Raw genomic sequence first — 17449 nt, forward strand, 5'->3', positions numbered from 1 at the left:
TTTCACTTTTTCTCTTTTTATTTTATTTCAGTTTTGCCAAGCAGACTTGAATGAAGTGTTGTCAGAGCAGAAGGAAATGAAGGTGCTCAAACATTTTGCAAATGACACCAGAAAGTATAAGATGAAGTAACCGGTTCCCTTTTCTTTTTCAGTGCTCTGCATTTGGTTTGCAAATTCAGTCAAACAGGACACACAGAAGAGCAAAAACGACAGCATTGCAAAAGCCCTGTAAGCTCTGTAAGAACAAATCTGACAAAACCACTTCATCATACAGGCCTCGTACGACTCTGAAAAGTGAGAGGACAGTTACCATGACTACACCACAGACACGGGCTTTGCATAAACATTTATTTAGTTTTGTCCCTTTTCTCCCATAAAGGCTCGTAACTGTTATGTATTTGTATTCTGTCAAGAGTCAATACATACAATACTGTACACAGTTTTTTCCTCGTTTGTTTAGTAAAAATCAGACTTGCCTGTCACACTTAACACTTTTGGTAGACTCTGTGGGAAGCTCTGTGGTGGAATCCTGTGAAGACACTCACCAAGCAAAAATCAACAGTCAAATACAATTATTTGGTACTCTATAAGAATAATATGTAGTTAGACTATTTACAGATCTTCAAAACTCGGGTGAAGGATGGAACACCAGGACTCCCTCGCTAATAACCTCGCATTTTTGTGATTTGAGTCCAGACTAACAGGTCACAGGTCAAGAATAGTAGTCCATCTCTCCATCAGATAAGGTGTGGTGTCCCTCAGGGTTCTAGACTCGGTCCACTACCTTTCACAACATTCTTTTGTTTGGAAGAATCATGTACAGCTGCAGCATGAATCTCTACTTCAATAGACCATATTCACACGGTGGCCATTTTCATTTGACGTCAGACTCAGGACGGGAAGCTCAAATGTACTAAAGGAACTACAGGTTTTATAAACGATTATCTTCAATTTAGACAACAGCTTATATAGCTAACATTACCGTTTTGATGCGATACGATAAGGAAATATCAACACACATATTCAAGACATTTGTCTAAACCCAGAGGTGACTAAACAGTAATACTAGCTAGATGCCAAAATCAGCTAACAAGTTATCATATGACGTTTTACCGTGAAAAAAGGGAAAATGTGCTACCAGATTTTCCACTATCATCTTTTCAGTTGCTGATGTATTGGAAAGCTGTTACATAATGTGTCAGATTACCTATGTTTATTCGACTTGCAACCTGGAACATATAGTATTATATTATCCTAGAATTCAAGTTTCCCACCCTGGAGGAAAATGTCTGCTGTGTGAATACACTCTATGCAGATGACACTGAACTCTACATTGCAATCAGCTGTAATGATCGCTTCACGCTCTGCCATGTTTACTAGCTGTCTGAGAAAGATCTTGCTTTTCTTACATATAAAAAGGGGCTATACGTGAGATAATTATCAAAAAGAATTATCAATTGAATTGTGAATAACTAGCAATTTTGATATTATGATGTTTATTTATGTGTTGTAAAGATATTGACTGAAGTTAGCACGCTAGCAAGCTAGCTCCATCCCCGCCTGGTCCCAAACTCCTGTGCAAGTGCTGTAAACACAGACTAACTGAGCTAACTAGCTTAGGGCAGCCACAGTTAGCAGCAGTTAACAGATAGTCTGATGATATGCTGCCAGCTTTCAGCCCCATCAAACTCGTAAATTTGACCAATCGTGGACTCCCTGCTTTGGCTTCTGTTTCATACTAGGCCAGATTTTTTTGATCTACCGTAACATATAAACATATGATTTTTCCCAGACATATCTAACAAACCTCAAGGCCTTTTCAGTATCCAGAGGCCTGCCTCAAGAACTAAAATAAATCTTCTAAGGAGCCTGAGTTTCTAGAAATAACTTCAAAACAACGGTTAGTGTTGTTTAACAACCTCCTGGTATTTTCTGACCTCTCAAGGTACTTATGTAATGGAGTAATTGATGGTTAAATGTAACGGTGAGAGGCACGACCTGCGGCGAGGACTCCTTCATCTTAAGTTGGTCCCCCAAAACACCACATACCTACAATTCTGATATGGATCATTGATTTTGGACTTCTTTAACTGGACCCATTCCTTGGACTCCTTAATTTTGGATTCACAACATTAGCGTTGGAACTTTTAGAATCCAATTAATATATCTAACTTCATGTTAGTTTTGATTTTCCCACTTATGGCCACGACTTCAACCCCGATTTCTTTTGGGCTTTGAGCGAGTTTGTCCTAGAAAACTTGGGCTCGGTTGGGAGACATTGTACAGGATGTGACTGGGCTATACAAATAAACTCGACTCTTATGTACTCTTATTTATATATATATATAATACACTGCCAAGGTCTACCACGTATATCAGACTAGCCTTTGACGCAAGTATAAAGATGTAAAAGTAGTAAACTTAGTTTCAGTACAAACTGCTGTACAAACAGGCAAAAAGTGGATGAGCATTCAAACAAACAAGGTTTACGTTCAAAGTGATAGTTAAAAGTGACAACCTCAAACGCAGGGACGATGGCAGATCTGTATGTTTTGGTTTAAATAGTGATAAATTGTCTTGTGTGGTCAGAATCAGCTTTAATACTCATCTCAATAATCTGTGGACTGGCCTTGAGACAGAACCACCACTTTTTTTGGGGTGTAATCTTAGAAAGGCGGTAGATACACGTAACGCAAGACATACAGATATCCAAATCACCTGCGTATTAAAGAGAGGAGTTGGATATCTCCACAGTAGAAAACAAAAATTATCGTATAGAAATCGCCCTCCACTAAAGCGCTGCCATATTTCAAGTATGAAAAAAAATTATCACAAGGCAAGGCGATGTACCGAGATTCAAGAGGAGGGAAACGATGACGTGGGAAAGAGAAATGGAAGTCACACAAAAGGCTTGTTGTTGCATATATAATTGGCCACTTTGAGAGGAAAACAGTAGGTACAAAATGATAACACTTTTTTTTCTGGACGGGGTCTGATGACTGAACAGTGCATGTACTGATGACAGGAACTAAACAAATAATTCATGGCTAGTAGACCTCTTTTTTTCCCTTCTGAGTGCTTCACTCAACTGCAGCCCCCACCTGTAGAGAGCTTCCTTTATAATCCACACTCAAAGGAGGATTTAGAGTGTCCTTTGTAGATGGTCAGAGTCTCGGATGTGAAGGTGAGCGCTGCTGTCTCTGGCTTGAGGTGGCGAGGAAGACTCAGTTGGTTAAGGTGCTGGATGCGCGGAAGTAGGACAGAAACTTGAAACAGAGGCTGACCACAAAGTACCAGATGTTTCTGGCCATCTGGGAGCGGGCGATAAACACCCTCCAGATGAAAACCACCAGCAGGGTGTTGAAGGTGTAGCGGATGTTCCTCAGTCTGAGAAAGAGGAACAGGAGAGGAGGAATAAGGAGGGGTTTAAAAAATGCAGAGATCAATCTTACATTCAATATTTCATTTGTATTTTGTGCAGAAAATGTAGTTAAATGGTGGATCCTGGATACACTTTATTATCTTTTGATAATTTTGAGAGGTTGAAGATTTAATTTCTCTTCTTTCTTATCGACAATGTCGTCATCATTGTTGCCTCAACAACACTCTCAGATAAAAAAATCAAATCATTTTCATGTTTTATTCTATTAAAACTACCTTTTCTAATGTAAAAGTTGACTGCTGTGCTTCTTACCACAGTATATAGAGAGGATTAATCATGAAACCTATAAGGAAACCACTCAGTGTTGCATTAAAATGTCCAAAACACCACTTAATCATTTTGATAGAAGTATGGCTGAAATACTTAAAGATGACTAACATTGTTTGCTGAATAAAACACAGGCTCTCACTCCTGTTATATTCATGTTGTTTTCTCTTGTATACTTACTTCCTCAGATGCTGCCTGGCAGCAGGAATGTCGGACATGTCTTCATTCAGGACGTACTTCTTGGTGCCGATGCAGTAATTCTCAATGTACTCGGGCCAGTTCAGCTGGCGCACGTCGAAGTTAAACGTCTGCAAGGTGGAGAAGATGGTTAGTCGGTCGTTCAGATGAAAGGCTGCAAGTTTGTAATTGAAAATGAGTGATATACAACTTTCACTCACTAGATGGTGCAACTGACTCCAGAACACCATTAAATGTAGTTTGTTCCCAGAGAGAACTACTTGCTCTCTCAACCATATGAGGGTTAAATTACTTTACTTTTGATACTTTAAATGCATTAAAGTTAAAGAACTCATTGTTGAGGCCGCTCAACATACCGTTATATTTATATTATTGCAATGCTATGAAGCAGCAATTACATTATGGTGTATTTTGTCAACATGGGGCCAATTCTGACTACTTCTGATACTGGTGAGTAGTTTTATTTACATGAATTAATCAGATTTTACAAGGAGATAATATTCTTTGTCTTGTCCCCCTGAACTACAGTAAAATGTACAATATTTCCCTCTGGACTAAATATAAGTATGAAGCGACTCAGGCTGCAACTAACAATTATTTTTATTGTCAATTAATATTCCCGATTAATCGATTAGAGTTTGGTCAATAAAATGGTCATCATTGTTTCCCCCAGTTACAAGATGACGTCCTCAAATGTTGTGTTTTGTCCTCAACCCAAAGACATTCAGTTTACTGAAATAGAGGAGTAAAGAACCAGAAAATATTCACATTTAAGAAGCTAGAATCAGAATTCTTACTTTTATTTCTTAAGTCATTACTCAAACCGATGAACCGACTATTTAAATAATCGACAGCTAATGGATTAAGTGCTGCAGCTGTAAAAGTGGAATAAAAAAGGAACACTTGAGTGCAGTACAACGGCCATTCAGCTGAGAATCATGAAACCGTCTTCTGCAACGATCTGCATCCTAACTCAGATCAGAAAGTCGAACATTTGGCCCAAACTGGCAGCTTGTACGGGGATGAACCGACCTTCCTGTCCTCCGGGGTGAGCTGGCTCATCAGCATGTTCAAGTTCTCCGAGTTCCACTCCCAGTCCTGACTGCTGAAATACTCCAGCAGGCTGATGGCCTTGTGCAGACGGTTAAAGATGCGCATCATCCTAGAGGGAGACAGATGGAGGTCAGAGGCTGCAGCACTGTCGACCTCCTCTTGACATTACAAGTATTTGACAGATCGCTGCGAGTCTTACTGCGGCTTCTGTCCAGAGAGTCGAAGGAAGAGGTCGTAGATGAGGGCGGGGAACTTGTGGCTGACCAGGATCCAGTACTGGTTGATCAGGTAGTTGGAGGTGATGTTGGCGTTTGGCCTGCGGAACGCCTGCTCCAGAGGGTTCCTCTTGAAGGACGACATCACGTGGTGCTCTGGAAAGGGTGCAGAAGAAAGTTAATCAACATCAAAATAAGGTATTTTTCTCTGGAATACGGGAAAACAGCAATCAAAATTACTTTTGAATCACCGAGCTGAGATATAGCTAATATTAAGGATGCATGATTATAACAGCATGTCACTGGTAACGGCCGATAAAAGCTTTAAAATGAGATCTCTGCTCAAAATAAACATTTCTGACAAGATGCCGCTTTAATTGTGTGCATGCGACGTGACCTGTTGACAAAGTAGTTTTCTCACAGTGTGTTGCCCAGTGAATGTGCACATTTCTAAAAGCATTGTGTCTGCATCTGCCGGTGGACCATCGTGATAAGAGTTGGAATAAGAGGCTCGATGTTCTCTGCAGTTAGGTGGGAAACAAAATGTACATAAATCGTTATCAGCAGCAGCAGTCGGCCAAAATATTGGCCTAACGAATATTGGCAAAAATGCCTAAAAGAATATTAGATCTGCTCTTTAAATACAAATACAATATTGTATAATTACTTATAATTTTACATACATTATTTTATATGATAATATTGGATATGATATTGGAGACATCAGTAAATGTCAACATGAATCAATACCGTCTTTGTTTAGTTTTGGAAAAAATGACTTTCAGATAGTTAAAATTATTCTTGTAGCAGCGGAGAGAATATTTATTTTATCCAGATGTTTAGAGGAGTCTTTGAGGGTATTTAGGAAAAACTGGTTAGCATTGTGAAAAAACAAACGTCTAGTTTTATCAGAAATCAATCACATGCTTAGCTCTGGGGCTGGGCAATATATATAGAGGGATAGATAGATACTTTATTGATCCGTATGGCAGCTACATTTGTAGTCGAGACAACAACCACGTCCAGCGCTCAAATATGAACACATCTACACACATTTAGACTAGAATTAAGTTAGTAAACTACCAGAAAAAAGCTAAAAACATTATTTAAAACTTTAAAAATGTATATAAAAAAACTTTCAAATAAACATAAAACACATGAAAGTACATGTATGTGTAGCATACAAAAGTACACTGTTGCACACTGCACATTAAAACAGTATATCAACTAATATGGTGATATGAAACTGTGGTAACACTTTATAACAACCATCATTATTAAATTGTAAATTTAGAGTTAATTAAACTTTAGTTAATCGTTATTTGACTGTTTACAATAAAATGCTTTATAAACTTTCCGTAAAGCTATTGTTAGCTAATCTAATTGACTATAAATGTAGCACTCATTCATGAAAGTTATTATAAAGTGTTACTGAAACTTTATGTCACCTTAGATTTCAGATGTTTTTATGTTTTGAAATGTTATTTTGTCTTTTCTTTGTTATTAAAGGCTTTGTTACAGGACAGTGACGTCATTTTCTGAACTTATCAGACTGTTCTAATCCTCAGCTTTACTCACGTAGTCATTATATCCACATTACTGATGATTATTTATCGTAAATCTAATTTTAACAGTACCAATAGTCATAAATACAAGATTGATATAGAGGTATTTGGTCAAAAATCTTGTGTTATTTGATTTTATTGCCCAGTCCTCACATTCATGAAGTGTTTCTGAGGAGATTTCAAACAGAAATATATATCCTGACATCGACCGGCCTTACTTCGCTCTGTGGCCTGAATGTAATGATGATAAAGTCAGTGAAGAAGTGTGGATTTCATGATGCAATGCGGGGAAATAACTGTCCTTTAAAGCTTCTTCTAGTAGTCCAGGTTGTGACACCCACTGACACCAAACTAAGAAAAATAGTTAAACGAACAGACAGATCGCAGTTTCAATGTAAGGATCATGACTTCCAGGAAACATGGCTGCCCTAAATCATAACATGGTTTTTCAGCTCTGGTTCTCGGGGTGAATATCAGGCGGAAAAAAAAGCAGCCACACAATGACTCCCCCCGCTGGGGACAACCTCCTCCTCCTCCTCTTCCTCCTCTTCCTCCCCCCTTCTCCCAGAATCCAGCAGCAGCCATCCACAGCCCCGGAGAGCAGCCATGTGACTACAGACATTACATCACACACAGCACGCAAACTAGGCCTCTGCAACCGTTTGTTTCCATGGCAACAGATGTGCGGTGGTTGCAGGGGCCGGGATGACCAGATCCGAGGTGACAGCCAGCTGTGGCTCGGCCCCCCTCGCGGCCCGAGTATCGCCGCTAACCTTGAGCTGCCCTCCGAGGTGTGGGAGCAGAGACGGAGGGAGCCGGATCCTCCTGCTTCACTTGACATAACGCATTATTTTTTCCCAAACATCATCTATTGTTTTTTTCGGCCTCTTCTAATCCCCGTGTTTTCAGATTAGCTTCATTCCTTCGCCTCATTCGGTGAGAGTGAGATTAGAGCGCACGGCTCCCTCTTTCATAACAGCGAGTTGCAGCGATGAGACCTAATCCTGCTACGAGCCATCTGGTTGCAATTTCCTCGGTGAGGGGAGCGTGTTTGCTAATCTGAGAGGAAACTGGGGAAGAGAGGGTCCTTTGTCATCCTTCCAGCCCGACAACTACACAGCCCTCTAATCTCACTGTATCTGATGACCGCTGGGACGGAAACAATGAGAGTCTGCAGTCTTCGTGCGTGATATCAACGCTGCTATCGTGACCTCAGAACGAGGACAGCTATCGCAGAACTACACAGGCTCAGATTCATATCGACTGCGCCTGAATACATCACAAATCTGCTTAAAATTCAGAGAGAATTTAAGAATAACTGTGAGTGATTCAACTTGTATTCTGCTCTTGTTTATTATTATAAGCAAAGGCATCAGAGTCAGTGCCAGATGCATGGACAGATTACGAGACACGGCCCGAGGGCACAGACATGTAAAAGGCCCCCCGACTTCTCCTTTCTAGGAAAACACCCAGACAGAGAGAGTCACTGTGTAGTCATGTTGTGTCTCTTTGTGTCACTGTTGTGTCTCTTTGTGTCACTGTTGTGTCTCTTTGTAGTCGCATGATTGACTTTCGTGTCATCTTTTAAGAACATCACGTGTCTGCAGTCGTGCTAGTGCTAGCTATGTGAGGCTAACCCTACACATGGTGGGGCTTTGAGCTCAATGCTAATGTCAGCATGCTAACACCCTCAAAAGGACAATTAATGATGAATCCACCAGCTGATATAACTGAGGAGAAGCAGTCACAGGTGGTAATTAGTGGTGCACTTCCTGCTTCCCTTCCTCTTCCTCTTCAAGGAAGATCTTGCTTTGGTGCCAGACTGTGGTATCATCTGTATTGAAGTCTACGGGAGATGCATGGGTAAACACGATAAAACCCGACATATCTACGTCGCATGACTCCCGAAGAAGAAACGCATCCAGAAAAAAATACAGGGATGAAAATGAGTGTGTCCTGGAGTCATCTAATGTAGAGATGTTGTGTTTTAGTGAGTTTCTCCACGCGTGTCTCTCTGACTTCACTACAGCCGACACCACAGTCGGGCCCCAAAGCGAGATTCAGTGACATAACGACCCGTCCTTCTTTTTTTAGCGTTTCTTGCCTCCCTCCAACCAAGGAAGTCAAGAGTGCAGAGGGCTGCCACACATGCTAATGTTCAGCAGGTGGAACTTGTAAAGTGTTTATTCACCAACTTAGTTCAGCAAAGTAGCACAACATTGTTGAGGCTGATGGGAATGAGACCCTGGTTTTGACCTGATGACAGAGACCGAGTTTAATCAGAAGCTAATCTTCATCTCTCTTCGTTTGAAAAATCCCTGTGGTGACTTTTCTACCAAATATTGTAGATTTAACGTGCAGAATTTGTGGGTTAAAGTTGAGTAAACAAAGATAATTCAGGGGCATAGTGCTGAGATGTTTCAAAACAGGGTTTCAAAGTGAAAACACTTCAACGTAATTGAGTTTATCTTATAAAACAGTTTTATCCTTGCACTCCAGAACAAGCAAAAACTTCCAGAAGTCTTAAGCACCCTTGAAAATGTTAAATCCATCTCCTGTCTCCTTCCAGCAGGTGGCACACACTCCCCACGAGAGCCCCGACCACAAACACCTCGACTTAACTACATCACAGGGACATTATGTCACAACACTTGGGTATTGATTTGTGATGATGAACGTGAACCGGGACAACAATACCGCAGGATGCCAGCGGGCGCAGACGAAAACAGCTCTATAAATATCCACCTCGCGCGGTGGCAGGTTTCCTATTACCTTTTGAGCAAGACAACAAACAGTGTACCTACCGATCTCTCCCCAGTGGAACGGGTTGATGCCGCCGGTCGTGCAGTTGTACACCAGAGCTGATTTGGGTCTGCGGGGTGCGAGAGAAGAAGGTTGTTGTCATGCAAGTCTGCACTCCTGCTGAAACTACACTACATTCAGGTGCATAAACGCTGCTACAGTCACATAACAGGTGGCGGTGTTGATGTATTATTACATCTGTGAGATATGAGCCGTTTCCCCCTTTATGAAAAATGTCTGTTTGGATCTAAGTTGGGCCTTAAACTCAGTGGTTTCAGGTTTATTGGCTTTTTCTATCTTATATCAGACGGGAGGGGTCAGCTCAGCTTTTTCCTCCACTTTCTCTCCAGCTTGAAAAATCTGACCCGCTCAGAGAAGTGAGTCAGAAGTTTTTTTTTGGTGAGTAAGACATTTTCCAAGGAAAACTTTTGTCATGACTAAGTGGATCTGGATTTTCCCCCCACTTATTCTCTCTGGCTGAGGAAACTTGTAGCATCTTAACTTGCTGCCTGCTGTCCTAATATGTTTAGTAACAAAAATACATATTGTACCAGAAAATATCTTTAATATGTTAATCTCATTTGTTTGTTCTGACCTGCTCCAACAGTTTCTTGTGTGACCTTTTCTTTCCCGTCTTCCTCTATCGCTTCAGACTTTAAAGGGTCATTCCAGTATTTTTAAACCCAGAGCCTATTTTTAAACATGTTGCAGTCTAAATGACTAATAAGTAAAAGAAGTTCCCTCCAAGCAATTGCTCACCGTGAATGTACGTCAACTTAACGTGTTTTATAGATTGTTACATATATATATATATATATATATTGTGTCTGACAAAAGTATGGAAACGATCCCTACAGAGACGGATGTTACATCACTCTTTTCAAAGCCACCAGACTCCATGTACAAAAACAGCAATTTTAGCTCACGGAACACAAAAGGTGCTGGTTTGCCTCAGTCGATCTGTTTGAGTCGTTGTACGACTAAATAAATAAATGAATGGTCCATTAATTTCATCATTCAATATTCCAGGTGGTCCTCAATTAACTTGTATTTAGATCATCACAAATCCTTGTTTTCTCATTGTCCGTTGTTCCGGCACTCACTTGTGTACGGCGGTGTACCAGCCGGCAGACAGGGTGAGGTTGATGACCACGTCCACGGGGATCAGGTCGGCCACGGCGTCGTTGTTGGCTCTCATGGTGCGCAAGATCCCCTTTCCAGCCTGAAAACAGATGAACAGCATCTTGGTGTCATCGTTTTGGTCTTCAGTTTCAGTTCAGTTTCCTGTTTTATTTTGTAGAATTCATCCTCATCGGACTTTCCACTTCCTGTCTTTGTCTCTTTACGGCCTCTTTCTGTAGACGTCTTTACATTTGTTTATGCCAGTTTTGTTCCTGGCATCACTGTAATTGCTCCTCGTGTTCAGCTAACTTAAAGATCGCTTTTTGTTTCTCTGGTGTTTTGCCTTTTGGTCTTCACCATGTTGTAAACTGTGACACTGAGGAGCTCTATAATGTTTTTATGTGTTTTAGAAGATTTAAGAGTAACAATTTTACTTACAGCTATAAAGACTCCACTTGGTCCATTGAAGTTGTCGATCCAACCCTGAAGAGCAACAACAGAGAACATGAAAATCATTAGGGACGTACGACAAATTGGACATTAGACTTGATGATGATATAGATATTTGTTTTTAGCGAGATGAGATAGAGGTTGTTGTTTAAATTTAGAGCGAGCACGCATGAAACCTGAAAGAAACACATCTCTAGTAACTCATTAAAAATCTGTTTTGTGCCATGAAAGTGACAAAAGTTGTGTTATCCAACAGAACAGTGTGATGAATGGAAGAAATCGGGTGGAAAATTAACGATTTTCAGTAAGAAATACCAACTGTGCAGCTAATCTGCTGTTAATGAAGCAGATATTTTATCTCTTCAGCGGGTAGCCAACATGCCGGCTCTGCGACAAGGCAGGACGAACTGAAACAATATTTGTATACAAAGAAAGGAATAACTTAATGTATTGCATATGCCGAATTTACAAGAGGGGACAAATAATTAAGAATTTGTCAAAGAAACCATTTGACAGAGTTAATAAAGTTTCCCGTTACTCAAAAATCCATCAATCTAGGATTTTTTAAAGGGAGTCTGGGATCACAAATTCCTCAGAGGACAGAGATTTCAGCATTTTATATCCGGATAACATCAGATCCCTTTTCAATACCATGTGTGAACAGGATGTCAGTTATTGATCCAAACAGAAACACGTCTGTGGTCGTGTTCGTGCTGCTGAATCAGCCGGTCAGACTCATGTAGCTTCCTGTGGTGGGAGAACCGGGGAGGCTGGGTAGCACTGATTGTCGACTTCAATTAGAGGCCATTAAAAATGGATGAAACCACTGGTTATAGACTGCTGCAGTTTCCAGCGTGTCCGACTGGAGTCCTTTTATGTGGTCTTGTCCTGCGTCTAATAATACGTTCTGCTGTAGATAGAGTGCAAAGAGGAGCAGGCCACTGAGGCCAGTGGCGATTTTAGCACCGCAATCTGTTGGTGGCTTCCTGCCAGGCTAAAGTAGCACACGCATCTTTGAATGTGCACCATATATGTTGATTAAGCGAGGATGTAAGGGTGACGAAATGACCGAACTAGACGCACACTGTGGTTGTAAACACACCACACATCAACACAAACATACAAACAGGCAGTCCCATCCCCCCCTTCTGCCTCACAGCGCCTACTGGCACGAGCTGCCAAGGCGATTGCATGGCCAAGCGTGAGCGAGGCCTCTTTGAAGAGCCGCTGCCAGGCCAAGCTTACAACTGAAGGCTGAGCACAGAGCCAGGAGCTGCCGTCACAGTCCCAGCACGAACACACACACATAGACACACACGAGGCCGACATTTCCTGACGCCACATAAACAAGGACTTTCCTGTGTTGTTCTGCTATTCTATCTAAGCAGCATCATTTCTGAATCTCTCGTAGAGGCTTTGATTATTTCACAGGAAGGTTCTGAACGACTGTAAGCGGCGAAAGTGCAGCTTTCATCTGAGTGCACAGAGCAAGCTAAAAATAATGACCTTTAAAAAGGCAGAGTCAACCACCACCATCCAAAATAATGTGCGGCTTGATTTTTTTTAGAATAAAGGGATGTCTTTAGAGCTGAAACTGTTAATTGATCAGTTGCCAACCATTAAAATCACTAACTGTTTTGATAATAAGTGAATCAGTTTGAGCAATTTGTTAATGAAAACAAAGTCAAAATTCTCTCTAAAATGTACATTTCTGCTAGTTGTCATCATTTAAAATGAGCAGAATTATCTTTTAGCAGTTATAGTTCACAATGCACTCATGAGTATACAGACAGCTGCCACTGGATCACATCGATACTGCAGAAACTGTAAAAATGTGACGTTTTTCAAGGAAGTTCTGCAGTTATAAGAAGCGTTTCTTTTTCTATAAGCTTTAAGGGGATTTATGGGTGTTTATTTGCAGTGGATAAGGGAATAATGATTTCCTCTTTACGTGTAGAGAGAAGAAAGACCTCACTCTGCGAGGGAGAGTAATATTTCTGTACATCCTCACGGTTTTAAAAAAGTGAGGATGTCAGGACGCCTGCAGCACCAGCAGCTTGACAGAAAGCAGCTTAATCATGGAAATTCTCCACTTTCAAGTTAAACTGCGCTGGATCTCTCAGTGCAGCCTTTACATGAACTTCTCCGCTCGCTCCAACTTTCCCGCCCTCAATGTGACATTCAGTTTTTGCCAGCGTATCTCCGCCCTCGGTGTCACATTTCTCGCCTCTCTCCGCCACCCCGAACTCCATCCCAGCAGCAGCTGTTGAGCACTTTGGCTGAAAACGCTCTTCAGCTCAAGATATTAACCAATTTGTTTTAATCCTGCGCCACTTAAGACATAACCCACAGGGGAGCAGCATTGACCTGCGCGGGATTACATCGATCAATACTTATTTCCATTCATTTCACTGACACGTAATGAGCACAGGATCAAGACAACGCGTCCGGAAGTCGTTTCAAAACATGTTGATTAACATTAACGAGCAGCGATGAGAAGATGTGAGTCATGCTTCATGACAGCAGACATATATATCACAGTCAAATACTGAGTGGGCTCACGGGGAAAGGCTCCTGCCAGCTGGCTCCCACGATGGAGGGTCTGATGATGGCGATGTTGAGCTTGTCCTGCTCCTGCTGCACCACGAACTCGGCCAGGGCTTTGGTGTAGGTGTACGTGTTGGGCCTGTCGCCGATGAGCCGCGGTGTGATGTCACGCACGATGCCATCGTCCATCCACCTAAAGACAGGGATGTATCATCATTCATAATCATCACATAAAGGGCTGAAATACTGTCTGTAAATGTCCATCAAGACAATAAACACACAATTTGGTCATTTTTCATGCAGAAGTCCATATTGTTTTTAAGGTATTCTATGATTTACTATAATAGATTAAGACGGATGTTTGGAGAAGCTGACAAGACTTTTTACATCTCCATGTTTTTAATTAAACTGAAGCTTCCTTTGTGCTTCATACAGAAGCAGTATTTCTTCTGTCGCCCTCGTTAAGTACAGTGAATGTCAGGACGAGGTTTGGGCTGACGACGAGGCTGAATGTCTTCACTACTTCTGTCCGCTCTGTGTGGGATCAGCGGACAAAGCAGAAGATGTGGGCTGGAGCTGGATATCAAACTCAGTACAGATGGAGACGTGTCATCAAGTCCTGGAAATGTTAATCATCTGAAGTTGTAACTCAAAGATGTTTGAGCGAGAATTCTTCGCTTTTTTTTATCTTCAGATCCCCCGTGTTCGGTTTGTCAGCAGGATTACCCAAAAACTGCTTAACAGATTTCCACGAAACTTGGAAGGAGGATGGGTCTCGGCCCAGAATAGACCTCGTTATCTTCTGGTGCGCCTCCAGATAAAGAGACAGATCCAGGAATTTTTATCTCACTTCCTTCAACATTAAGAGATGTTTTGCTTTTTGTTGACATTTTGGGTCATTTTAGTTGGAAAAAAACAATGCATACCCTAATAAAAATCCATATGTAGTGGATTTAAATATGTTTTATTTGATATTGGACTTGGTTTGGTTTTATTGTTGAGCCTTGGCGGAGGTATGTGCTCTACTGAGTGCCTTTCTAGTTTTGTTTTGCTGGGAGAACAAGTTTATATCCCAGAATCCACTACTTCACACTCATTGCCCACTACAAAACAGAGGGAAATACTACACTTTTTTTTTTAACTCCACTACATCTGTTTTACAGTTAAAGATCGCAACTAATGATTATTTTCTTTGTCGATTATTTTCCTGATTAATTAACTAGTTCTTCTGGTCAATAAAAATGTCAGAAAATGGTGAAAAACATCGATTAGTGTTTCCCAAAGTCCAAGGTGACATCCTCAAACGTCTCGTTTTGTTCACAACCCAGAGATATTCAGTTTACTGTCATGAAGGAGGAAAGAAACCAGAACGTACTCACATTTAAGAGGCTGAAATCGAATTTGTTCTTGATGATGATTTAAAACTAATCAATTTTATTGCTGATGATCTGTTAATGTTTGTAGTTACTTTTGAGGGGATGGATTTCTGGTAATAAGTCTGGTGAAAGCCTGATATCTTCTTCCTCTGTGCCACAGAGCTCCATTATTTTCCAAAAAGCTATTATAAACACATCAGTGAGCCACACTGTTGCACTGGCCGACATTTTCCTTCATCACCATGAACACACACACACACACACACACACACACACACACACACACACACACACACACACACAGCTGTTTACTTGAACTCAATCCTACACACACTGTGTTGCTGCTGTAAACACTCGCGTAAGCAACAAATGTGGATTAATAATCAATCATAGTTAATATATTAAAAGTAAATGATTGTGCTTTTTAATCACATTTTCTTTGATATGGATCAAGAGAGGACTAGAATCGATCCCACGTCCTCGGGGCACAACAAGCGTTTCCATCCACTCACTCGAGAGACTCGATGAGCTTCTTGGGCTCGACGGGCGGCGGGTAGATGACCTCGTCGATGTGCTTGCGGTTGCAGTTTGCATAGGCGGTGGAGATGTGAATGAAGGCCTCGAGGTGGTGCATCTGCTTGGCCAGGCTGAGGAGCTGCTGCGTGGCGATCACGTTCAGCTGCAGGGCGTGTCTGCCGGAGAGAAGAGAGATAAGCCGTCAAACACTGCGCCTCCTCGTGCGAGTGTGTAGGAGTTAAACATTTGTGTGTGCTGGATATTAAATGTGTGTGTGTGGGGAAAAGGCTTCGAGGGTGTTGTTTGCCAGACTGCTAATGTCTCTGTTTGAGCATTTGCATGCAAGAACGTTTGTATTTGCCGACTCCCGAGCGCTCCGTTCAGATGAGAATGTGCAGACTAGCAGGAAACACGATTATAAGTCGGAGCAGAACGACACGACAGGACGGTGAGACATGAAACCAAACAGGAGGGAGGACGGGAGGAGAATTCTACAAGAGAAATCTGTTGCTCTTCCTGAAGTTTCTCTCTCTTTCTCTTTCTTCTCTTTTTTTTTCCCCCTCCAAACCAAGCATCTCTAATCTCTTTGTAGATTGCAATCAATAAATGACAAGATTGCATTGGACCATGTGATGATGCACAAGCGGAGGAGGCAGGAATAAAAACAAATCAAAAGCCGTTTGTGAGAGAGAGAAACCAAAAGCTTCTGAGGAACATAAAAAGAAAATAATCAAAAGTGAGTCACAACAGAGCGGGAACCAATAATTACTATAATTCCAATCATTTACAGTTGTGCTGTATTATTTGTTCCTTTTACCAATAATTGCCTCGCCTAGAAATGTCAGAATACCCATCACAATTCCCCAAGAGCCCATTTGATGTAAAAAAGCCAACAATATGTTATTTAAAATGGCTGAAAGAAAGAGAAAAGCAGAAAACGGTCACATCTGAGAAGCCGCAACCGGCCGATGTTTGGATGTTTCGCTCCATAAATGACTGACAATGTTGACAAAGTATGTTTATCACATTCAAATGTGAAAAACAGATGACGAGAAGAAGCAGTTTTTATATAATGGCACCGTGAAGTGCAAAACAACACCGTAAAACAAACATCAGCCACCACCGACGGGCAAGGGGAGGCGTGTATGTGTGATCCTAATGATATATCCATTATCAGGATTGTTATCGATTCGTGCAGAGTAGACGGACAGAGTGGTGGAGGGAAGTGGGATGCATCATGAATAAACGTCCATTAATCCACTTAGAAATCACAAAATAAAATTTCCTCATAACTGCAGAACTCCCCCTGAGAATATCACGTTTTTAAGTTTCGGTAAGCATCAAAGTTCAGCAGCGATATCCGTCTGTGTGTTCATGAGTCCACTGCAAACAGCAGCTGCTAGAAGCTAATTCGGCTAACTTTTCAATGGCGCCGGCTAAATATTTTATGAAAGCTCGAGGGAAACTGCAGCGTTAACAGCGGCCAAATCACATGAATCACAAAAGATAAACAAACCCTAAAAACTCAAGGAACTAGAAACTGCACACACACTTAGAAGAAACTCTAAACAGAAACAAACTTCTGGGAACATTTTCTATGGGAATTTACGCCCGGGAATTTTTTTTTTCACAGCATCAATATACATTTTTTTCCTTTTTTGCCACCTTATCAGCAGTGCACTCTTCTATCACATGTACAGATGGAATATAAATACTTCATATGCAGAATACAGAGCCGCCAAATGAAAGGCACCACGTTGGCTGCAGCTCTCGAGGTGGAGCGGGTCGTTCAGTAATCGGAAGGTCGCTGGTACGACTCTCAAGCTCCCCTGGCTGCACGCTGAAGCATCCCCGAGCAAGATGTTGAACCCAAACGGTCGGCTGCTTCTGCCATCA

General features: G+C 41.4%; 1 protein-coding gene across 1 annotated transcript in view; it reads right to left on the bottom strand.

Annotated features, from left to right (window-relative positions):
- The window catches only part of LOC115595659 (fatty acyl-CoA reductase 1), a 36907-nt gene continuing 19458 nt past the window's right edge, over positions 1–17449 (bottom strand). Inside the window, exons 3-11 of the mRNA XM_030440395.1 lie at positions 15550–15729; positions 13677–13854; positions 11103–11147; positions 10646–10764; positions 9545–9612; positions 5160–5331; positions 4940–5069; positions 3890–4017; positions 1–3387 (exon numbers count right to left, since the gene is read on the bottom strand). Of these exons, the coding sequence (XP_030296255.1) occupies positions 3225–3387; positions 3890–4017; positions 4940–5069; positions 5160–5331; positions 9545–9612; positions 10646–10764; positions 11103–11147; positions 13677–13854; positions 15550–15729 (1183 nt within the window). The 3' untranslated portion in view covers positions 1–3224. The remainder of the gene's footprint in view (positions 3388–3889; positions 4018–4939; positions 5070–5159; positions 5332–9544; positions 9613–10645; positions 10765–11102; positions 11148–13676; positions 13855–15549; positions 15730–17449) is intronic.

This window comes from Sparus aurata, chromosome 14 (assembly GCF_900880675.1).
Source record: "Sparus aurata chromosome 14, fSpaAur1.1, whole genome shotgun sequence".
NCBI classification, from domain to species: domain Eukaryota; kingdom Metazoa; phylum Chordata; class Actinopteri; order Spariformes; family Sparidae; genus Sparus; species Sparus aurata.